General features: G+C 38.8%; 1 protein-coding gene across 4 annotated transcripts in view; it reads right to left on the minus strand.

Moving 5' to 3' along the window:
- Nucleotides 1-3,938: 3,938 nt before the first annotated feature.
- The window catches only part of LOC106882743 (ciliary microtubule-associated protein 2), a 76,662-nt gene continuing 55,698 nt past the window's right edge, over nt 3,939-24,902 (minus strand). For 2 of the 4 annotated variants that reach the window (XM_089341612.1, XM_089341610.1), the window contains exons 9-11: nt 23,775-23,903; nt 15,694-15,818; nt 3,939-4,188 (exon numbers count right to left, since the gene is read on the minus strand). In XM_089341612.1, the coding sequence (XP_089197738.1) occupies nt 4,095-4,188; nt 15,694-15,818; nt 23,775-23,903 (348 nt within the window). In that variant the 3' untranslated portion in view covers nt 3,939-4,094. Of the gene's footprint in view, nt 4,189-11,165; nt 11,241-15,693; nt 15,819-20,636; nt 20,690-23,774; nt 23,904-24,902 lie in introns of those variants that run through there. The other 2 variants (XM_089341613.1, XM_089341614.1) reach the window with 2 other exon arrangements.

Genomic DNA, 24,902 nt, shown 5'->3' on the forward strand with positions numbered 1-24,902 from the left:
GAGTCACATGCCTTCCTACTCTCTTTTCAACTAAGATGCTGCATAGACAAGGAAGAGAAGATGAAGGAAGTGTATATATATATATATATATATATATATATATATATAATTAACAAATATGGTAAAAGTTCGATATTAATTAATATCAACTTAATACCAGGAAACTAGCACATTAAAAGAATCAGAAGGCTCTTGAAAAAATTTTTTTTCGAGATCCTAAAAAGATTATAGTACTTGTGTATATAAGATTGTGAATATAAGAATGAATCTGTATTTGAGAATTTTTTTTAAGTGAGCTGCTTCTTCTAGCATGTTGACAGACCGGTCACTGGTATATATATATATATATATATATATATACATACATACGTACATACATACATACATACATACATATATACATATATATTTATATATATGTATATTTATAATCTGTTTTGATAATTGTATTTCTGTGTCTTCTTTCATATTTTTTTCCTTCTCTCTCTCCTTCTGCTTCTTTATCCTTCCCTGTATTTTTCTCTCTCTCTCTCTCTCTGTCTATCTATCTCTACTCTTCTTCATTCCTTTCCTAGTAGCTGGTGCCTTTTTTTTTTTTTCTTTCATGTGTGCTCATGGAGACATATACACACAAGCAAAGCTATATGAACATGTATATGCACACACACACACACACACACCCTCTTTCCCTATCTCTCATACAAATGCAAATATACATGCACCTACAAATGTACAAATATGTACATATAAAAAAAATTAACAGAATGAGATAAAAATCCAAGGCTGTGAAAGATTTCAGAACATTTATAAAGAGAAGGTCTTACAGCTGTTTCCGGGATATTCTATATATCCCTTCATCAGAGACGGTGTGAGAAAATGGTTAAGCAATAGTTATTCTAGATAAGATATGAAATAGAGAGTGAAGTGGAGGAATAAAAATAGATGTGAGATATGCAGAGATATTGTATCTGTAGTTCTATTATTTAGGCAGAATGGTATACATATAAGATTCCTGTACCTTGTGACTAAGTTCCAATTGTATTTAAAATTGGTCATTCAAATATGTACATATACATATATTTACTTGCTCATATTATCACACATGCATACACATACAAACATACAAATTTGCACATATACCACCATACACATACATATGTATACACATACAAACATACAAATTTGCACATATACCGCCATACACACACAAACATCCACATACACATACATATATATACACATATAAACATACAAATTTGCACATATACCACCATACACACACAAACATCCACATACACATGTATACACATACAAACATACGAATTTGCACATATACCACCATACACACACACAAACACACATGTCCACATACACATACTCACTCCCACATACATGTGTATACACATACACATGGTCCCGCATACATGTGCACACACATACTTATTCTTATGCATATAAACACACACATATAGATCACAGAATTATATGAGATTTAGAAGTGAGATTTAATGATATTCATTCCTTGCCCTATGTCATTAACAGAAGTGAGATTCATTCAAAAGCCAAGATCTTACCTAATTAACACTTCAAATGCTACAACTAATTCTTTAAAAAGCCTGCAAGGCAGTTTCTACATCAAGGATATGAAAATCATTTGGCTTTTCAGACAAGATTGTAAGACTGAAGTGACTAGATCTTACAAATTGGTTAGTCCACATTTCTACATATGGAGCATAGGGCTAGTTTTCCAGTTTCTCTGTCATGTATATATTCTCCCCTGGATGGGATGCCAGTCCACTGCAGGATTACTCACTTTTACCGGCCGAGTGTACTGGAGCAACATGAAATGAAGTGTTTTGCTCAAGATAGATCTCCGCCATCTCCAGTCCTGAGAAAGTTGAAATCCTGTGATTTGGTAGTCTCGGTACTGGAGAGGGTGAGAATATAAACAGTCATCATCATCGTTTAACGTCTGCTTTCCATGCTAGCATGGGTTGGACGATTTTACTGAGGACTGGCGAACCAGATAGCTACACCAGGTACCAATCTGATCTGGCAGAGTTTCTACAGCTGGATGCCCTTCCTAATGCCAACCACTCCGAAAGTGTAGTGGGTGCTTTTACGTGCCACCGGCACAAAGGCCAGTCAGGCGGTACTGGCAACGGCCATGCTCAAAATGGTGTAGTTTACATGCCACCTGCACGGGAGTCAGTCCAGCGGCACTGGCAACGATTTCGCTCGAATGTTTTTTCATGTGCCACTGGCACAAGTGCCAGTGTGGTGACACTGGTGCACAAGTGCCAGTAAGGCGGGGCATAAATATTTCCTCTCAGTATTAATAAAGTTTGTTGTGGACAATGCTGGTGTCAGGTCAATGGCACCTGTGCCAGTGGCATGTAAAAAGCACCCACTACACTCTCGAAGGGCATCCAGTCGTAGTACCTTGCCAAATCAGATTGGAACCTAGTGCAGCTTACCAGTTTTCAGTCAAACCGTCCAACCCATGCCAGCATGGAAAGCAGACGTTAAACGATGGTGTTGATAATGATTCTTCCTTTGTTTTTCAGAGTTAATCATTTTTATCTAATATTTTGTAAAAAGAGGATATGTAAATATTCTTTTATCATTGTTTATTATATTAAGTGTTGACTATTTTTTGGTTTAGCTTCGGATATAGAATTCTTAAATAGAATTCTTAAATGTGATGGCATTACTAGGCACTGTATGGGTATGACAGCTAATAACTTCAAGGGAAGATACTTCCAGCATATGCACTCGCTCAGATCCATGGACAGAGAGAACTCTACTTCACTGTTTTGATCCATACATATGTATCCGAGGCGATGACTACGGACCGAGACCTTTGGAAATGGGCTGTGCGTGAGAAGACCCGGCAAGCCAAGTAAGATCGTTGCCAGTGCCCCTGGACTGGTTCTTGTGCGGGTGGCACATGAGATGCACCATTTTGAGCGTGGCCGTTGCCAGTACCGCCTGACTGGCTCCTGTAGGATTTTCGAGCGAGATCGTTGCCAGTGCCCCTGGACTGGCTTGTGCGGGTGGCACATAAAAGACACCATTTCGAGCGTGGCCGTTTTCGTGCGGGTGACACGTAAAAGCACCCACTACACTCTCTGAGTGGTTGGCGTTAGGAAGGGCATCCAGCTGTAGAAACTCTGCCAAATCAGACTGGAGCCTGGTGTTGCCATCCGGTTTCACCAGTCCTCAGTCAAATCGTCCAACCCATGCTAGCATGGAAAGCGGACGTTAAACGATGATGATGATGATGATGACACACAACATATATATATATATATATATATATATATATATGTTTTAATTCAACATTTATGAACACCAATGTTTCATGTGATATGCTTGATAACTGATAATTGTTAAATGATTTCCCTTAAAATGAAACTAATAGTAGCCTTAATTTTATCCACTGATGCAGTGTTGAGCACTCATTTTCATTGTTCAATATTAACGTATACACACACACACTCACACAGACACACACACTCACACAGACACACACACTCACACAGACACACACACTCACATATATACACACAGAGTGTTCGTGAATAATCTTTACAGCTTACACAATTTATTATACTGTATAGTCTAGATATCTGGCATGCAAGCAATGAAGCCTCTGTGAAAGTGATTTCCAATAAACTCTTCTGAGTTATCTTCCTTTTACATTTTTTTCTGAATTTTTCAAATTGTAAAGGTAATTTATGGATGGCCCAAGGCTATAGTAGAAGACACTTGCTCAATGTGCCAAGCAGTGGGACTGAACCCTGAGCCATGTGGTTGGGAAGCAAGCTTAGGCGAGTGTCTTCTACTATAGCCTTGGACCGACCAAAGCCTTGTGAGCGATTTAGTAGATGGAAACTGCCAGAAGCATAATAACTTGATATAAATAAAACGTAAAATGTTTTGGTGCGTGACTTTTGGTCCAACTTATATATATCTTTATTTGTCCATTGCAGGCACCAAATTTTTAAATTCAGAAACAGAAAAATATGTAAATGTATACATAGAAAAATTTTAATGAATAATTAAAGAGATGAGACTGTGATTTCTTGGGTTCACTTTACATTCAGGGCAGATTTAACACTGTAGCTTGTATTGTGTCTGATTAAGTCATCAGGTTCGGCATGTATGTTATTCTGCAATCTTTTCCTAGAAATAAGATATGAAATATTATATATATATATATATATATATATCTAATATAATAAATGTGGAAACTAATTTTTGTGTGTCAGTGTGTCACACTTTGACCCCCCCCCCCCACTCTCTCACCATTCAATGACACTTCTACTGTTCCTCATGCTGGGGTGAGAGCAGTGGTGAAGACAGAGAGAGAGACAGACAGACAGAAAAAGAGAGCCAAAGAAATTTAGGGAGAGTTGATGATATTATATTAAAAGTAGTAGTGTTGATGGTGGCAGTGGGAGTAATAATAAGATCGAAAAAGTGTGGGTATGTGACAGAAAGAGGGAGATGATGTACAACTTTGTTTAGCCATGTCTCTTTGACAGAAATACCTGAACCAGCTTACTGAACACTATCATTGTTGTTTTATTTTTTGGTTTCTTTAATACATACATATATATATATATATATATATATATATATATATATATATATAACATTGGGATATTCTAACAACATATTTTTCTAATTTATAAATTTTTTTTGTTCATACAAAACTTTCTGACACCTTAAGGAAAGGTTAAAAAAATACACTATTACTGTTGTTTCTGCCCCAATATTTATAACATGATACTCATCTCTTAAGCAGTGGGTTTTATTTTTATAATTTGTAAATATTATACTAATGTTTGTTCATGCAAAAACATGAAATTAAAAGAAACCTGACTTTATTTTTCAATGCAAAACATCGAAATTAGATGTTCTAACATCGAATATATATAACTGAAAGAAACCCATTGTGTATATCTATCTATTTATCTATCTATCTATCTATCTATATATATATATATATATATATATATATATATATATATATATATATATATATATAGATAGATAGATAGATATACATGATGGGCTTCTTTCAGTTTCTGTCTACCAAATCCACTGACACAAGCTTTGGTTAGCCTGAGGCTAGAATTGAACACACTTGCACAAGGGACTAAATCCAGAACCATGTGGTTGAGAAGCAAGCTTCTTTCCACATAACCATACCTGTGTCTATTTTAGACCAAAGCATTGTCGTATAGGATGTAAAACTTGTATTTTTGCTTACAGCATTCTGTGTTGTCATGCTTGGCCAACATGCTAGGCTTTTGTTGTCTTTCTCTGATTGGAAATAGCTGATAGGTGGATCAAAGTCTAATATTCCTTTTATCTTAAATTTTAAAAAATGTTTCTTAATGGTAACACTGTTATCAAATAATGTAAGATTAAGATACATAGGCGCAGGAGTGGCTGTGTGGTAAGTAACTTGCTTACCAACCACATGGTTCCGGGTTCAGTCCCACTGCATGGCACCTTGGGCAAGTGTCTTCTACTATAGCCTCGGGCCGACCAAAGCCTTGTGAGTGGATTTGGTAGATGGAAACTGAAAGAAGCCCGTCGTATATATGTATGTATATATATATATATATATATGTATGTATGTGTGTTTGTGTGTCTGTGTTTGTCCCCCCACCATCGCTTGACAACCGATGCTGGTGTGTTTATGTCCCCGTAACTTAGCGGTTCTGCAAAAAGAGACCGATAGAATAAGTACTAGGCTTACAAAGAATAAGTCTTGGGGTCGATTTGCTCGACTAAAAGGCGGTGCTCCAGCATGGCCGCAGTCAAATGACTGAAACAAGTAAAAGAGTAAAAGAGTATACAAATCAGATGTGGGCTACAAATGCTTGAGAAGGACATATAATAAGATGATGTGACCTTTCCACATAGCTTCCAGTATACCAGAAGCAATTTTTCATAAATTTGTGCTGACTGTGCTATTTTCATTTGCTTTTAATATCTCATTATTAGTAACAATTATTGTGCCTAGCAGACTTATGTTTATCTGGCGTCTTAACCTACATACAACACGCGATCTCCCACCCATCTGTAAAACAGCTGCAACACATGCAAGGCAATTTTTAGATACATTTAGAAATTAAAAAAAAGTGTCTTATACCCAATATATATGCTATATGTGTGTGTATGTATGTGTGTGTGTGTTTGTGTGTATATGTATGTCCCTATACCATCATTGTCAGCATCATCATCATCATCATCCTCATTATCATTTAACATCCATTTTTCCATGCTGGCATGGGTTAGATGGTTCCACAGAAACTCTCAAGTCAGAAGATTGCTCAATCCCTGCTGTCTGAATTGGTTAGGGTTTCTGTGGCTGGATGCCCTTCCGAATGCTGATCAGATTACAGAGTGTATTGGGTGCTTTTCATGTGGCACCAACAGCAGTGAGGTCACCAAGCAACTTGCTGGACAGCCCCCCCCACACACACACCAGTATGGAGGAAGAGAAAAAGGAATCTTGCATTAGAGAGGAAACATGGGGGAGAGTGGTGGGAGGGGGTGAAGAGGGGAGAGTGGTGAGAGGGGGTGAAGAGGGGAGAGTGGAGAAAGAGGGGAGAGTGGAGAGAGAGTGGAGAGAGAGTGGAGAGAGAGTGGAGAGTGGAGAAAGAGGGGAGAGTGGAGAGAGTGGGGAGGGGAGAGTGGAAAGAAAGAGAGTGGAGACAGAGAGAAGAGCAGAGAGGGAGAGGGGAAAGAGGAGGGAGAGGGGAGAAAGAGTGTAGAGGTGAGCGAGAGGGTAAGTGGAGAGAGAGGAGAGTGGAGAGAGAGCATAGAATGGAGACAGAATGGAGAGGGGAGAGAGTGAAGAGAGTGAAGAGAGTGGAGAAAGAAGGGAGATTGGAGAGAAAGGGGAGAGTGGAAAGAGACTGGAGATGGGAGAGAGAGGGAGAGTGGAAAGAGACTGGAGATGGGAGAGAGAGGGAGAGTGGAGAGAGAGGGGAAGAAGGGCGAGAGGGGAGCGTGTGGGAGAGTGGAGTGAGAGGGGAGAGTGGAGAGAGAGGGGAGAGTGGAGAGAGAGGGGAGAATGTGGGAGAGGGGAGAGAGTGGAGAGTGGGGAGTGTGGAGAGAGTGGGGAGTGTGGAGAGAGAGAGGGGAGAGTGGAGAGAGAGAGAAGAATGTGGGAGAGAGGAGAGAGGGGAGAGTGGAGAGAGTGGAGTGAGAGGGGAGAGAGTGGGGAGTGTGGAGAGAGAGAGAGAGGGGAGAGTGGAGAGAGTGGGTAGAGAGGGGAGAGTGGAGAGAGTGGGGAGTGTGGAGAGAGAGAGAGGGGAGAGTGGAGAGAGAGAGAAGAATGTAGGAGAGAGGAGAGAGGGGAGAGGGGAGAGAGTGGGGAGTGTGGAGAGAGAGAGGGGAGAGTGGAGAGAGAGGGGAGAGTGGAGAGAGAGACAAGAGTGGAGAGAGAGAGAAGAATGTGGGAGAGGGGAGAGTGGAGAGAGAGGGGAGAGTGGAGCAGGAGAGAGAGGGAGGGTTGAGTGGAGAGAGAAGGGAGAGGAGGGAGATTGAGAGAGAAAGGAGTATAAGAGAGAGTGAGAGAGAGGAGGAGTTAGAAGAGGAGATGGTGGTAATGGTGAGTGGGGTGCATTGACTGGAGAAGAGGAATGAGTTGAGTTGCAAAGGAGTGTGGCAGATGGAGGTGGGGGTGTACTGAGTGGGCACAGGTCGAGGGTGGGGGCATTAGGAGGATATCCTGTGGGGAAGAAATTCAACAGGGTACAAATTGTGTGGAGATAGGTACATGAGGGACAGTGGTGGAATGCAGTGGCTGGTGAGAATTGACAGGACGAGAAGGGGCTAGAAAGATGAGTTGTGGGGTGGTTTGTTGGAGGACAGATTGTATGTAAGGATGTGGTCGTGGATATAAAGAATACCGTAAATCCTCGAGTATAGTCCGCCCTTGAGTATAATACGCAGGGGAATTTTAGGGGGCTGTACCTCTGAAAAACCTAAACCTTGTGTATAATACGCACCCCTTCTCTAACTTGAGTCAAGGAGGTCTATATAACGTCCTTGGTTTGTAAACGTATATACGATAACGTCCTTTATTATTATTGTATCTATAACATAATGCAAACATGTAGTTTTTTTTGGGCACTTTGTTTGCAGAAAATAAAGAAATAACAGTAATAACGTCAGTGAAAAAAAAATATAGCTTAAGGTATTTTCACGCCCGACATCACAAAATGCAACTGAATAAACATTGCCGGATAGCAAATAGAGACTCTGTCATTGCTTAGAAAATATTTTTCATTTTTAACCTCGTATATAGTATGCACTAGGGCTTTTGACCTTTAAATTTTGAAAAAAAAATGCGGATTATACTCGAGGATTTACAGTATGCCTGAATGGCCTTGATTTTCCTTAGCTGAGCAGGTTTTCTCAAGCACAGAAAATTGCCATTTGTCTTCATCTCACATATTCCTAGGTCTTCCTCTTCCAGAAATACCCTCTACATCTAGAGATTGCCTCTTCTTTAATCAGCTATCCTTATCTACATACATCGCTTAGCCATACCAGCACACTCTTCTCCCTTGCACACTACTTCTGATGCCTCTTATACCTAAGTTTTATCTTAAAACATTTATATTCTGTTGTGTGAAGGTGTGCAGCTTAGTGGTTAGGGTATTCAACTCACAATCGTATGGTTATGAGTTCAATTCCTAGTGATGCATTGTATCCTTAAGCAAGACACTTTATTTCCACATTGCTCCAGTCCACTCAACTGGCAAAAATGAGTAGTACCTGTATTTGAAAGGGCCAGCCTTGTCACACTGAATCTCCCTGAGAACTGCATTAAGGGTACACATGTCTGTGGAATACTCAGCCACGTGCATGTTAATTTCACAAGCGGGCTGTTCTGTTGATCAGATCAAGTAGAACCCTTGTCATCATAATCGATGGAGTACCAGCTACTTTGTTGTACATGCACACAGACATTGCACATCCAGTTTAAAATGCTGACTTCATTTCTTCCAAGTCTTTGTATGTCTTTTCCAGTCACAGCCCATATTTCACTGCCATGTAGCATAGCTGTCCATACACAAGTTTCCATACAGTCTGCCTTTCCTTCAGTGGGAGAGGCCTTTTCTTATCAATAAAGGGAATAACTCTCTGAACTTTGCTTAGCTGCTTCTTATTCTAGCAATTATTCTTTCAGAGCAACCTCCTCCACTGGTAATTTGGTCTCCTTGATAAAAGAAACTAACTACTGCCTCTACGGATTCCTCTGGATATTTGGGGAAGTCTATTTCCTGTATGTTCTTCGTGTTTATTGTACCTGCACATCTGCCACACTCAAAGACTATATTCTCTGTTAACCTACTGTACCTGTGATTCCACTGCACCTCTTATGCATCCATAGCTTGCACTAAGCACACCATATGGAATTTCTATATACACCTATACATGAATGTATGTATGTATGTATATATGTATGTTTGTATGTACACTTGTATGTTTGTATGTTTCTACATACATATATTTATATACACACATATATATACATATGCATATTTACATATACATGTGTGTGTGTGTATTATATATTAATATATGTATGTATATATGTATGTATGTATGTATATATACATATTTTGTATGTGTATTTCGTGTGCAAGATTCTTGATGTGGAAACGTGTGTTGAAAGAAATACAATTAAACCTTGGGAGAGGCATTATGCCGGTAATAAACACATGCACTGGTTCAGTCCTTTATTAATTTATATAGTTTTTTTGTTAAATTATTTCATTCAAAATAAATGGATGTGGAGAGACAAGTTACTGAAGAGATTGCAAGAGTGCAATGAAATAATTTAACAAAAAAACTATATAAATTAATAAAGGACTGAACCAGTGCGTGTGTTTATTACCGGCATAATGCCTCTCCCAAGGTTTAATTATATATACATATATAAATATATATATTCACGCACACACACATTCATATTGTTGGAGCATTTTGCCATTAAGAAATGTATGCACCGGCAATATGATCCTTACATTGTCATATTGCTAATGCATGTTTTCATAGTCAAGAAAAGAATTATATTAAAAAATAAATGTCTCCAACCAGACAACTACTTAAACTGCATATGTGAAATTTTTTGCTTGTGCTCACATGAGAGAAAATATGTGATTGCTTACCTACAGGCTCCACCATGATTATAAATGCTAAGATCTCCATCATCACAACCTGAGAGTTCAGCAAAGTTTTGAGCACTCCAAACTAAACACACATAAACACACATACACATATGCATCCACACATGAGGTTAAAGGTTTGGAAGCAAGGGGATGTAAACACAACAACACTGGTTGGCAAGCTGTAGTGGAAGGAGGAGGGGCAAACACAGGCACAAACACACACACACACACGAACACACACACGAACATACACACACGAACACACACACACACACACACATGCACATACAACAGGCCTCTTTCAGTTTTTGTCAACTAAATCCACCCACAAGGCTTTGGTCAGCCCAAGGCTATAGTAGATGACATGTGCCCAATGTACCATGCTGTGGGACTGAACCTGGAACTATGTGGTTGGGATGGGAGCTATTTTAACCCTTTAGCAATAAAACCAGCCATATCTGGCCAAAATATTCCACCTGTTTTATGTTCAAACTGGCCAGAACTGGCCTGTCACACCAACCCTACAATATCATTCTAAAATTAACAGTTACTTCTTCAAAATCTCAAAGCTACCAGTTAATGCATGACTAATACAAAACAATGAGAATAAATAAGCATTACTTCTGATAGAATAATGTAAAGTAGTGAGACCCATGAATATTTCACAGAATTAATGGTAAACTTAATGGGTTTATTTTGAAAACTTTATCCAAAAAAGCTGAAAGCATAGCCTGTGTTGTGTCTGCATCAAATGATAGTCGCTCATCTGATAATCATTGAAAAGTGAAGGAAATTGGAATACGGTGATTACCTAATGCACTTTATATATACATTTTATATACTTTATGCAAAATTTTATAGACTTAATACACAAATTCTCCTCCTCTTCCTCTCTCACTCTTTGCCTTACCCTCTTTTTTCTCTCTCTCCTTTTTCTTTCACTCTTTGCCTTACCCTTTTTTCTCTCTCCTTTTTCTTTCATTCTTTGCCTTTCCCTTCAACTAACCATGTGAAAGCGTTACAGACGGGCTAAGTAAATGAAGAAAAAAAAAAAAAACTTATTTAAAAATAAAATTACACATTTCACTCACCAACACCTCTTTCACTCACCCTCCCTCTCCTCTTCAACCAATCATGTGGAAGCATTACAGGTGGGCCAAGTAATGGAGTGAACAAGCAGACTTATGATAAGATGCTAAAGGGTTAAAAGATACTGTTAGTTACAAAGTTACAATCGACAATTTGTATGAAATATGGACAGACAACATAGGGGAGGTGGAAGCAATCAGAAAGAATGAAAGAGACAGAGAAATTAGGGAGAGACCCAAATGCACAACTATTGAAGGGTGAGAAGGAGGTGAGAAAAAAAAAAAACAAAACCAAAGGCATAGAGTAAAAACTAAAAGCTGAAATAAAACAGACAAAATTCAGTTTTGAAACGTATAAGGAAATGGAAAAAGTATATTTGGGGATATGTAAAACAATTCAATCAAATTAATCAATGTAGAAGTTATAATTTTTTAAATATGAGTAATAAAATTTAAAAAATTCAGTAATATAATAATGACAAAGGCTTTTGGCATTATGTCGTGCATGAGAAGAAGACCCATCAAAGCGAGCAAAATTGCAGTCGAGGCAGATGCCAGTGTCATGCAAATGACAACCATGCCAGTGGTACATAAAAGTACCCATCACACTCTCGGAGTGTTTGGCATGAGGAAGGGCATCCAGCCACAAAAAACTATGCTAAATCAGACTGGAGCCTGGCACAGCCTTCCAGTGTGCCAGCCCAGTCAAACTGTCCAACCCATGCCAGCATGGACTATGGACGTTAAATGATGACGATGATGATATAATAAACATGTATATAAACACTTGACTGGTTTTTTTTTTTTTTATCAACCCCAGAAAGATGAAAAGCTGATTCTACTGGAATTTGAACTCAGAATGTTAACTAACTGGCACTCTGATCTAATCAATGGAACAGCCTGCTTGTGAAATTAAGTGCAAGTAGCTGAGTATTCCACAGACACGCATACCCTTAATGTAATTATCAGTGGGATTCAGTGTAATGTAGAACATGAGAAGGCTGGCCCATTGAATTACCGGTACAATTTAGTTTTGTCAGCTGAGTGGACTGGAGCAAGGTGAAATAAAGTGTCTTGTTCAACGATACAACTTGTCACTGAGAATTTAACTCATGACCTTATGATTGTGGGCTGAACGCCCTAAGCCACATGCCTTCGTGCACCTAGATCTTGGTCAATAAAAATCATATTAACCCTTTTGATACCAACCCAGCTCTGTAGTAAAAATGTCTTGTTTTCAAAAGTTCTGAATTAAAATCTTCCACCAAACCTTAGTCACAATTTATGTTCCTAACACTAGCTTAATGATAACTAAGTTATTTTACTAAATTCTTTGTTATATTTTAAGATTAATTGAAAGAAACACAGAGCATCTCAACAGAAATATGGTAATAAAAGGGTTAAAGATAAAAAGATAAGATAAAAAAAACACATAAAATCATGAAAAAAAAAAAAAATCAAATGTGATGGATGGAAACAAGTCAGGTCCAAAATAATGAAGAAATGCAAGAATACAACCAACATATTTGAAGTTATGATAAAAGCAGTAAAAGATATGCAGTGAGAAAGGATTATATATTAATCTATTGATTATTCAATGGCAAATTTAGGGACATCAGAAACTTTGAAGAATTCCTACAGCAGTTCAATATTTCAGATTTACGTCTTGTCCAGACAAAATATCTGATATGAAGATTTTGATGTACTTCTTACAACTGAGAGAAATACTGTAAGATGGAATAAGACTACTTTTCAGCCCTCGAGGATGGAGGAATTCTCCCAAATTTCAAGGAGGTTATGACATTTTTTTTAGGGAGAGGCCCACTGCATATCCATGGGCCTCTCATTGACTTGTTTGACCCCTTACTTAATATATTGACTGGTGACCTCTCTATCAGTTCTGGTCATAGTTTCCGTCTCTCCTCCACCCCTGCCAAATCAGTTCCAGTCTCATAGGGAGGTTGGGTGAATTCTTTTTTCCTTTGACTTTCTTTTCTCCCTTTTTTCTCTCTCCCTGTTTTTCTAGCATCTGTCTGTCTTGAGAGACAATGCAGTCTGCACCACTGATCAACTAGGATTTGAACCGCAGAACCCACCATGATTGTATTTACATTTGCTGTAGTTTTTTTTACAGCAACAGCAAAGAAACCTCTTCAAAGTTTAATCTTGGGTTTGGTGTATGAAGATTCTGTGTGCCCGCAGATGCCAGTATCCCTCCTCCCATCAGCCTTCTCACTGGTCCAGACCAAAAGAACAGAGTGCAGCACATTTATTCACATTATTTACATAATTCCTCATCTCTTAAATATAGAACTGTGCAGCACATTTGGCATGAGTTTGATCATGATTTCAAACTTTGGCACACGGCCAGCAAGTTTGGGTGAGGAATAAGTTGTTTACATTAACCCTAGTGCTCAACTGGTGCTCATTTCATCAACTCCCAAAATGGATGAAAGGCAAAATTGACCTAAGCAGAATTTGAACTCAGAGTATAAAGAAATACCATTAAGTATTTTGTCTGGCATGCTAACAATTCTGACAGCTCGCCCTATATAATAATAATAATGGTTTCACATTTTGGCACAAGGCCAGTAATTTAAGTGGAGGGGTAAGTCGATTTCAACAACACCAGTGGTACTTATTTCATTAATCCTTAAAGGATGAAAGACAAAGTTGAACTCGGTGGATTTTGAACTCAAAGCGAAAAGATGGGCAAAATACTGCTAAGCATTTTGTCCAGCATGCTAACAATTCTGCCAGCTCACTGCAGTACCAGGCAGTGGCTCTCATGGCTTCTGATCTTAATTGATTGGAAGTGTATTATCATGTACATTGTTTTGTCTTGGTATAAAAGATTGGGATCTTTTTTAAAACAGGGGCCACATTTTTCATTAACGAAACACTTTGAAACTTGGAACACTGGTAGAATGTGTCATATAAAACATCTTTTTCTCTTAGCCTTCTTAAAAAAAAAAGAAATCCATAAGTTATTCCATGTTAAAATTGTCGTATTTCTGTAATTTCAACCAATCACTGACGTCCATTCAGCCGATATACATTAAGTGCCGACTACATAAACAAACGATTCTGAAACAATTAACCCTAACCCTAGGGTTAGGGTTAGGGTTAGGGTTAGGGTTAAAGCAAATTTAAAATGAAAAAAGCAAATAAAACGAAGGTATGGAGATTAAATACGCTTTACATCGCTTAATCAGCCAAAGGAGTAAATATAAACAACTGAATACTTGTCAGTGATTGGTTGAAATTATCGAAATAAGACAATTTTTTACATGAAATAAATTCGAATACAAAAATATTTTTCTGTTCTATAACACAAAATAGATAAGTATACGAAGTTTGAAAGTCTTTCCGTACCAAAAACACTACGTAAAACATTAATGAAAAATGTGGCCCCCGTTTTAAAATAGATCCAAAGATTGGCTACACCAAATATTCTGCTCAATACCACAGATTTGCTTGTCAGTTGTTTGACCTTAACCAGTTGAGCATGGCCCTTGGTGGCTGACGATATGTGAATCTCTGATCATGAGCATAAGTAGTGGGGGAGCATCATAGCCATGTGTTGAAAGGAATTCTTTGAGGTTTGAATAATTCACCTCTGGAAACATGGGTGTTTTGCTCAACATCCTTAAACAAACCTTATTCAGGGACCTTTTGAGCGGGATGGGCTACTCAACCTGAAGAAAATTCTAACTGGGCCCCACCTGCGAGGTCATGCACTGTTTATTTTGATATGAGATCACCATGTCGCGCACATATGGTTGTGATGCATGTGCCTGGTGTACCCCTTATCAGATGGGTAGTCATGATGGGTATAATGGCTTCATATATTTTACCCCAGTGTCACTTTGATGGCATGCACTGCTCTCGCACTCAATAATAATAATAATAATAATAATGGTCTCAAATTTTGGCACAAGGCCAGCAAGTTTAGGAGTGGGGCTAAGTCAATTGCATCGACCAGTACTTATTTTATTGACCCTGAAAGGATGAAAAGCAAAGTTGACTTTGGTAGGATTTGAACTCAGAATGTAAGAATAGATGAAATGTTGCTGAGTATTTTCCCCAGTGTGCTAATGATTCTGCCAGCTCACTGCTCTTGGCATGGGTTTAATAATACCATGCATTCCATTACTTTGACAGGAAAGTTGAACACCAGGCAATCTTAAGGGGCTCCATTCCAGATATATTTTAAGGTTTACTTCCTTAACCTCTTTCTCTTGAAGCAATACAACTATTTTATTTATTATCTGGAGGACCATAATATTGCTCAGGGGCCCGTTCTTTGTTCTAAGCTGCACACAGTTGATAATAAATAAAGGTAAGGAAAAAAAGTAAAACTAAAAAAAAATAAACATATCATTGAAACATACCTGAGTAATTTTTCCTGTTTGTTTGATATTTTTTTAGTTTGGGAAAGGAAGACACTTCTGTGGCCATTAACAGGCTGTTTTTCTTGCCATAGCAGAACGTCGTATCTGTCTGGAGCCACTGTTTTCTACAGGAAGAAAAAGGAAAAGAATGAAGAAGCATGTACATATCTACCCCCCCCCCCCCTTCCCCCCCCTCCCCCCTCAGGAGAGGTTACTACTATTTTAACCCCTGTAGTAACTATACTGAGAAGTAATGGTGATGGGGTTAAAATCGTAGTAACATCAGTTCCTATGGAACAGCCATGTTGAAGTTGTGATAAACATTATTTTTCAGCGTAGTTACTACCTTCATCTCTTGTAGAGATTTTCTAACTAGCTAATTTGCTTGTTGCAAGATCAGTGACTAGAGTACTCAGGAAGATATAGTGGTGGAAAATAAGCAGAAACAAATAATAGAATATGATGAGAATGTTGCGGAGGTAAAATCCAGGAAAAGAGAGAGAAGAAAGTCACAGACGACAGTGGACTTGAAGAAGAGTAAAAGAATGGAAGAAGAAACTCAACCCACGACGAGAAACGGAGAAAATTTACCAGTGGAAGTACCAGCAAAGGAATCAAAAGGACATTCAGACCAGAAACAAGACAACCCAGAATTACGGAAACCTAAAAACATAGACGCACAGACGAAACACGTAGAGTTACAGTCAAACGAACACACGGACTTAGAGACGAAAATACAAGAACACACAAAACAGCAGGAAAATAGAAACAAAAAGAGACAACATGAAAAACACAAACAGAAAGAAAATTATAGTGAGATGGGACACCTCAACGTAAAAGATTGTAAAAATGAAAGACATTATTGAGAGAGAGAAGAGGTAGGTCGATATAATTTTGTAAAGACTGTAACGAAGGAAAATATTTATTTGAACTTTTAGGGAAAAATAAGTAAATTTTGGAAATGTTGAATGAACAGGTTGCCAATGTCTTTCAAAATATTGTAAAAAATATCTGGTTGACTTTAGTTTAAAAATGAAAGGAAAAAGAAGACGTAAATACTATATGAACAATTGTCTAAAAGGTGTATAATTGCAAGGTAAAAGCGAAAAGGGAAGTCACGGTTTCGCCTCGGAGGAGGCTAGAGGTTGTGTAAAAGTTTAAGGAAAAGGAATCCACGGTTTCATCTCACAGCGGGAGTGAGATGGCCGTTTCATTTGCATTGTAAATTATTCATTTCACATTCATCCTTCATATGTTTTATGTTCCCGCATGTCCCCTCCGTAATTAGGCCTTGTGCCTTTAATAAAGATTTAATCGCTAGCTGATGGAAGAAATTATCCAGGCAACTGAACTCTCAAAGGAAGGTAAGGCTTGTTTTTACTGTACGATTGCAGTACTGAAAGAGTGTGTTTGGAGGACTAGAATGGAAGGTTTTTGTGACAGGGTCTTTCGTCTCTGGCCTCTGTTTGCTATCTTACTTCAGATACTATCTGAAAAGCAAGATGGGGTTGGAGTGGAAGATCCTGCCACCAAACGAATACGACAAACGATGGAAGGATGTGATGAGAAAGGTGGGTGTCAGTAACCCAGCTTAATTATCGATGAAAGGAAAAACTAGTTGCTGGGCATTATAGGCTGCCGGGTTCAATTTTTGGAACCTTCTATTCTTTTCCTTTTTTGTTATTTTTGTGTTGTTTGATTTCTGGTTTAAAAAAAAATGTTCTCCTGTAAAGGCAAAAGTAAGCGAAAATATTTCTGTTAAATTATATCATATTTAATTTTAAAAAAATATCTCATTCGAACTCTCATGACATTTTTGTATATTGTTTGTCCTGTATTGTTTCAATATATGTTTTGCTCTTAATGATCATAATAAAGATATTATCTCTAGCTGATGGGTATCCTCCACTGAGGATGAGCACAAATAGGTCAAAACCATATGGTCTGGTGGTCCTGTCGCTGGAAGATGATAAGGGTTCAGTTCCCTATATATATATATATATATATATATATATATATATATATATATATATATATATCGGGTGCAGATTGTATCAAACAACCAGCTGGAGGAGGCATCCTCCTGGGGTTAAAATAGTAGAAACGTCAGTTCTTACGGAACAGCCGTGATGAAGCGCTGATAATTATTTCTTATATAGTGACCCAAAAGTCACTGACGGGTTTCAATTTTTAATAACTATTTTAACTTTACAAATAGATGCATGAAATTTTGATACAATATAAAAGACATAATGGAAATTAATTTGCACAAATCAAATTTTGCAACACCACTACATCACATATGAAAAATGACATCGCTTAAATGGCAGCCATTTTCGACTTCGTACACCCATACTCTTTCCAAAACTTGCACCATAAGACCCTGAAGAGTTTCAGGCCCCACTTCTCTGATTTCTCTATTGATGTTCTCCTTCAGTTGTACCAGGGTCTCTGGTTTGTTGACATAAAATTTGATTTCCTTTATATTGTATTAAAATTTCATGCATTTATTTGTAAAGTTAAGGAAGTTATCAAAAATTGAAACCAACATTGACTTTTGGGACACCCTGTATATATATATATATATATATATATATATATATATATATATATATATATATATATATGTATGTATGTATGTATGTATGTGTGTGCGTGTGTGTGTTTGTATGTGTGTGTGCGTGTGTGTATGTGTGTGTGTGTGTGTGTTTGTATGGGTGTGTGTGTGTCTGTATGGGTGTGTGTGTGTGTCTTTGTGTCTGTGTTTGTTAACCTCTACCGCTGACAACTTGTGCTTGGCAACTGGTGTTGGTCTGCTTACGTCCCTGATCACCTGGATCAGAGTTTACCTGAAGCTAAACAAGGCACGAAGCAAGTCACATGGCTCATAAGAAATAGCTACTATGAATTAAAGCATTCATCGGTGATCTGTGGGATTTTCTGAATGTCATGCCTAAACGAAAAAATACTTCGATTCTTTTAGTAGTATATCCCGCTTCATAACGTACCATGTCTCATGCAGTCTGCTTCTAGAATGAAGTTATCCATGTCTGATTTAAAGTATAAAATGTTATTATAATCCTTTCTACTATAGGCACAAGGCCTGAAATTTGGGGGAGGGGATAGTGGACCCTAGTGTTTCTCTGATATTTAATTTATCGCTCCCAAAAGAATGAAAGGCAAAATCGATCTTGGTGGAATTTGAACTGAGATCGTAAAGACAGATGAAATAGCGCCAAGCATTTTGCCTGGCCTGCTAACGATTCTGAAAGCTCACCACTTATAATGGCCTGTCTCTCGATACACTTGTGAATTGGCATCGATTAGAAATCCTGCTTGAAGAATAGGATTCTTCAATCAATAGGTTTTAGTAATAAGTTTTAATTATGGAGAGAGAGAGAGAGAGAGAGAGAGTGAGAGAGAGTGAAAGTGAGAGAAAGAAAGAGAGAGAGAGAGAGAAAGAAAGACAAGAAGTTAAACATCTTTGAATCAACAATGTGTATTTGACGTTTGTAGCATTGTAGTTATCTCCCCTTAACCTTTCCTAACGCACACATATGTGGAGCGGACGTGTATATTGTTAAAAAATATTTATTACCGACTGAGGTATTGTCAATACCGAGTGGTAATATTTATCCCCACTTAAACGTGGATATTTTATTAGACCAAACTATACTGCAGTAGATATCGTGAGAGAAACTTGTGGTGCAAAACACATTCTTGCACCAAAAGCCAATATGAGAGTTTCTCACATGGTATCCACCGCAGTAAAGTTTGTTCTAACAGAACATCCAGATTTAAGTGGGGATAAATATTACCTTTGGACATGTAGCATGCATGCTCGACTCCAGACTCCCCAAACAGATCTATGGTGAACTAGATGTTGGATCGTGGTTACGTGGTAGTTCAAAGAAGAGATACACAAGCATGCCCAAGACAACCCTGAAAAGTGTAACTTAAAGCAGTCTACTTGAGAACATTTTGTTCAAGAGTGCTCTCGGTGGCATAGTACTGTTTACTCTGCTGTATAACACTGTGAATCAGAGAAGCTACAGAGAGGTTGGCTGCTTAGAAAGCAAGAGTCCTAGGGGGTCCTAACCCTGCCACTGCGTGCTCCCACAGAAACCATGGATTTCGTGCTAAAACTGGCCTAATAAACCACCTCAGGACGTAGTACACCGCTGATAAATAACCTCGTCAACTTCAGACAAAAAGGACGAACCTAATAAGATAATTGTAGTTATCTCCCTTTAATGTTTCCTGATACACGCGCAATTATCGAGTCACATTCAGAAAAGATATCTGAGAGAGAGAGAGATATATAGAGAGATGTAGCGGTCAGAAGAAAGAGTTGTGACAGGGGAATCAATGTTGTTTAGCCCCAGGTCGCCTTTGATCCAGCAAGCCTGTAATCATGGATATTTCAACCGTGACCAGCCGGTACTTAATATTCAGACACAATATATCGCAGATTATCTAATGTATCCTATTATTATTATTTTTCCTTATCTAAATTAAAAAAAAAGTCTAATTGATTTAATGGAGATTTTGCTAATACTTAAGCAGTCTCGATGCGGTCGATAGACCTGCTAGAAATAATAGTCAAATGCCCGCCTTACTATATTAAAAAGGAAGAATACATTGTATTACTATATATTTGAGAAAGGCACAAGTGTCACAAATTGAATGTCTTTCATAGCTCTATTGCAGTCATGGGGCTAACTGTGGCCCACGGCCGTATGCTGCCCACAAGGCTTTCTGAATGGCAGGCCTAAGAAAAATTAATTATCTTGAAGTTTTTAGTGGTGCAGCCCGCCTGATAATAGATATGCATGGAGACACAACCTGGTCTTGAATGTTATCTTCAATGCTATGGAGAACCAAATTCATCTCAACAACACTGAGAAAAAACCGTTGAAAGAACCATCTAAAGATTTTATTACCTTCGTGCGCTCAGGTCAGCGGATCCGTTTCAAGAAAAAGAACAAGAAACTTCCTGTGAGAAATGAAAAGTGGAACGACTATTGGAAAGTGACTGCAGATTTGTCTGGGTGCCAGGCATTCTTTCCCATCCCAGTTATGGAAAAACCTGACATTTTAATGTGGTGTGAAAGAAGAAAAGTTGTAAATTTAGTTGAGTTAACGGTTCCTCATGAAGATAATATGGACGCCGCGCGGGCTCGAAAGATGGACCGTTATGAAAACCTCCTCGAGAAATGTGAAGACGCAGGCTGGAAAGCGGAGCATTTTCCAATCGAAGTCGGATGTAGAGGATTTGTAGGAAACAGTGTGAAACGACTGCTGTTATCGTTAGGCCTAACTCATCGGAAGGTAAATACCACCATTACCGATATCCAAACTACAGTGGAGAAGGCGAGCCACTGGATTTGGTTAAAAAGAGACGATGAGCGATGGCTAGAGAAATATTGAGCTTTGTTTAATAATCAGTTGATCTAGCAAGCGGGGCCTCATATCAGTGAGGGGGGCAGGTGCACATTGATGCCGTCGAGAGGTAGGCCCCGAAACGGCGCGCATTCTCTCCTGATGACCCCATACACTTGCTGGCTTCCGGTATGCGGAATTCTTGACTGGTAGCACTTGCATGTGCAAGTTGTTTGCAAGACACATATTTGAGAAAGGCACAAGTGTCACAAATTGAATGTCTTTCATAGCTCTATTGCAGTCATGGGGCTAACTGTGGCCCACGGCCGTATGCTGCCCACAAGGCTTTCTGAATGGCAGGCCTAAGAAAAATTAATTATCTTGAAGTTTTTAGTGGTGCAGCCCGCCTGATAACGAGCCCTGTCTCATGTGACCGCTTCTCGAACGAAAAGGGTCGCCCATGCCTGTTCTGTTGCTTAGTCATCGTTGACATTACGCTAAACAACGGCGGCGGCGGAAACGGCACCACCACCACCACCAACAACAACAACAACAACCACAACAACAACGAATCATTTAATGAACTTGTTCATGGTTGTGTTAGAGTTATCCCCCTTACCCGCATTGCGATTTACGATTACAGTAATCACTTGCCACATCGCGGTTCACCTATCGCGCCCTCAGTACATCGCGGATTTTTCCGGCTAATATATGTAAATTTATATCGCAGGTTTCTACTGCCGATAGGTATTTATATTTTTTTAGATTCTAATTATTTCTCTGGTAAAATAAGCCTTTTCACACCTAAAAATTAATAAATTAATAAAAATACAGTACAGTACTGCACTGTATAACACATTAATTGAAATATATTAAACTGAAAATACGTAGTGTACCATAGATGAGTAAACAAAGAATCGCACATACTGTATGGGAAACGAAACTCAGGAGGCGAGTGTGTGGTGTTGTTTTACAGTACAGTACTGTTTATAGTGACCCTAGTGTTTTACAGTACAGTACTGTTTATACTGAAGGCACACGGCTCAGTGGTTAGAGCGTCGAGCTTACGATCGTGAGGTTGAGTTCGAATCCTGGACTGGGCTGCGTGTTGTGTTCTTGAGCAAGACACTTTATTTCACGTTGCTCCAGTTCACTCAGCTGTAGAAATGAGTTGCGACGTCACTGGTGCCAAGCTGTATCGGCCTTTGCCTTTCCCCTGGATAACATCAGTGGTGTGGAGTGGGGAGGCCGATATGCATGGGCGACTGTTGGTCATTCATAAACAACCTTGCCCAGACTTGTGCCTGGGAGGGTAACTTTCTAGGTGCAATCCAATGGCTATTCACGACAGAAGAGGGTCTCAGCACTGTTTATACTTCACAGATTTTCACCTATCACAGGGGTTTTTTGGAACATAACACCTGCGGTAGTCAAGGGATTACTGTAATTAAAAAATTTCCAAATTAACTTTCAGTTCATTTAGTTTTCAATCAATTTAAATTTCGCAGTTCACTCCCTTGCTATGAAGTGCCATTAAACATTATCTGCTCCTCGTTTGCATCCAGAAATTGAGGCATACATATTGGCTTTTTAAGATTATCCTTCACTTGATTCAGTCATTGGTCTATGGCCACACTGAGGCACTGCTTTAAGGGATTTTAGCCAAATGAATCGACCCCAGAACTAATCTAAGTCTCATACATACTTATAAGCGCAGGAGTGGCTGTGTGGTAAGTAGCTTGCTTACAAACCACATGGTTCCGGGTTCAGTCCCACTGCGTGGCACCTTGGGCAAGTGTCTTCTACTATAGCCTCGGGCCGACCAAAGCCTTGTGAGTGGATTTGGTAGACGGAAACTGAAAGAAGCCCGTCGTATATATGTATATATATATATATGTATGTGTGTGTATATGTTTGTGTTTGTGTTTGGCCCCCCCCCAACATCGCTTGACAACCGAGGCTGGTATGTTAGAATAAGTACTAGGCTTCCAAAGAATAAGTCGTGGGGTCGATTTGCTTGACTAAAAAAGGCGGTGCTCCAGCATGGCCGCAGTTAAATGACTGAAACAAGTAAAAGAGTAAAGAGAGTAGTGTCTTTTGTTTTTTACCGAACTCTAAGTTAGAGGAATGTAAACAAACCAAAACTGGTTCTCAAGCAGTGAAAGTTTGAAGACAATACTAAATATACAATATAATCTACAGGGTGTCCACAAAGCCTGGGTACACGGGGATTAACACATACTTTAAGAAATTATTATTTCTTATACTTAATTGTTTATATTATGATTTTATTTACTCCATGTACCCACATGGGGATTAACACATACTTTCAGAAATTATTATTTCTTATATTTAATTGTTTATGTTATGATTTCATTTACCCCATGTACCCACATGGGGATTAACACATACTTTAAGAAATTATTATTTCTTATACTTAATTGTTTATATTATGATTTTATTTACTCCATGTACCCACATGGGGATTAACACATACTTTCAGAAATTATTATTTCTTATATTTAATTGTTTATGTTATGATTTCATTTACCCCATGTACCCACATGGGGATTAACACATACTTTAAGAAATTATTATTTCTTATATTTAATTGTTTATGTTATGATTTTATTTACTCTATGTACCCAGACTTTGTGGACACCCTGTATAATACAAATGAAAGTAATAAATCAACATACAGATCCCGTTACAGTGTTTGGAATCGGCTGACTAGATCTGGTGGCTGAAGATGCAAATGGTGGGAGGTTCCTTGACATTGATTTTTGATCTTGGTATGACACATTGTAGTGTCCAGGGCCTGGAATATTCTACAGAGGAAAGAAAATGAGAGTAAAACATAACGTTATAATAACTGAAATATATTTAGGGAAGACAAGTTTTGAAAAAAATTATTGCCCCTCCTTCAATAATGCTATGCTCCCATTCAGTTGAAGAGTCCTGTCTTGTTACTCCCTGGTGATCTCACTAGTGTCAGTTACCACAAAGGAAGCACCAAGTATATTCTGGGAAGTGGGTGGTGTAAGAATTGAGCATCCAGCTGTAGACATCATGCCAAAGCAGACACTGGAGCTTGAAACAGTCCTCTCACTCATCAGTTACTCTCAAACAGGTGGTGATGGTGGTGGTGACGGTGAGGGAGATGATGGTGATGATGTTGATATATATGGATATATGCATGCATGTGATAATATACGCAGTTTTAGACGCGTTTTGCCACTACACAGTAATTTCCCTTTGTTTTTAACGGTCATTTTTCACAGGAATTTTCAATTGGCCAGATAACTGAAGAGATGTTGGCGTGGGCTCCCACCCTGGCATCCGAAACTTGGAGTTTTATCATGGCTACTGAATAAGTGTCACATATTTTTACAGATAAATTCCTCTATTTGCATAATATCGAAGGTCTCTTTCTTTTGTTGTCCTTCCTGTCAGATGTATATATATATATATATATGAGACGATTGCGCTGGTTTGGACATGTGGTGAGAATGAATGAGGATAGCTGCGTGAAAAAGTGCCACTCCCTAACAGTTGAGGGAACCCGGGGAAGAGGTAGGCCCAGGAAGACCTGGGCTGAGGTGGTGAGGCAAGACCTTCGAACATTGGGCCTCACTGAGGCGATGACTACTGACCGAGACCTTTGGAAATGTGCTGTGCGTGAGAAGACCCGGCAAGCCAAGTGAGATCGTTGCCAGTGCCCCTGGACTGGCTCTTGTGCGGGTGGCACATAAGATGTACCATCCTGAGCATGACCGTTGCCAGTACCGCCTGACTGGCCTTGTAGGGTTTTCGAGCGAGATCGTTGC

This window comes from Octopus bimaculoides, chromosome 25, assembly GCF_046866305.1.
Source record: "Octopus bimaculoides isolate indiv1 chromosome 25, ASM4686630v1, whole genome shotgun sequence".
NCBI classification, from domain to species: Eukaryota; Metazoa; Mollusca; class Cephalopoda; order Octopoda; family Octopodidae; genus Octopus; species Octopus bimaculoides.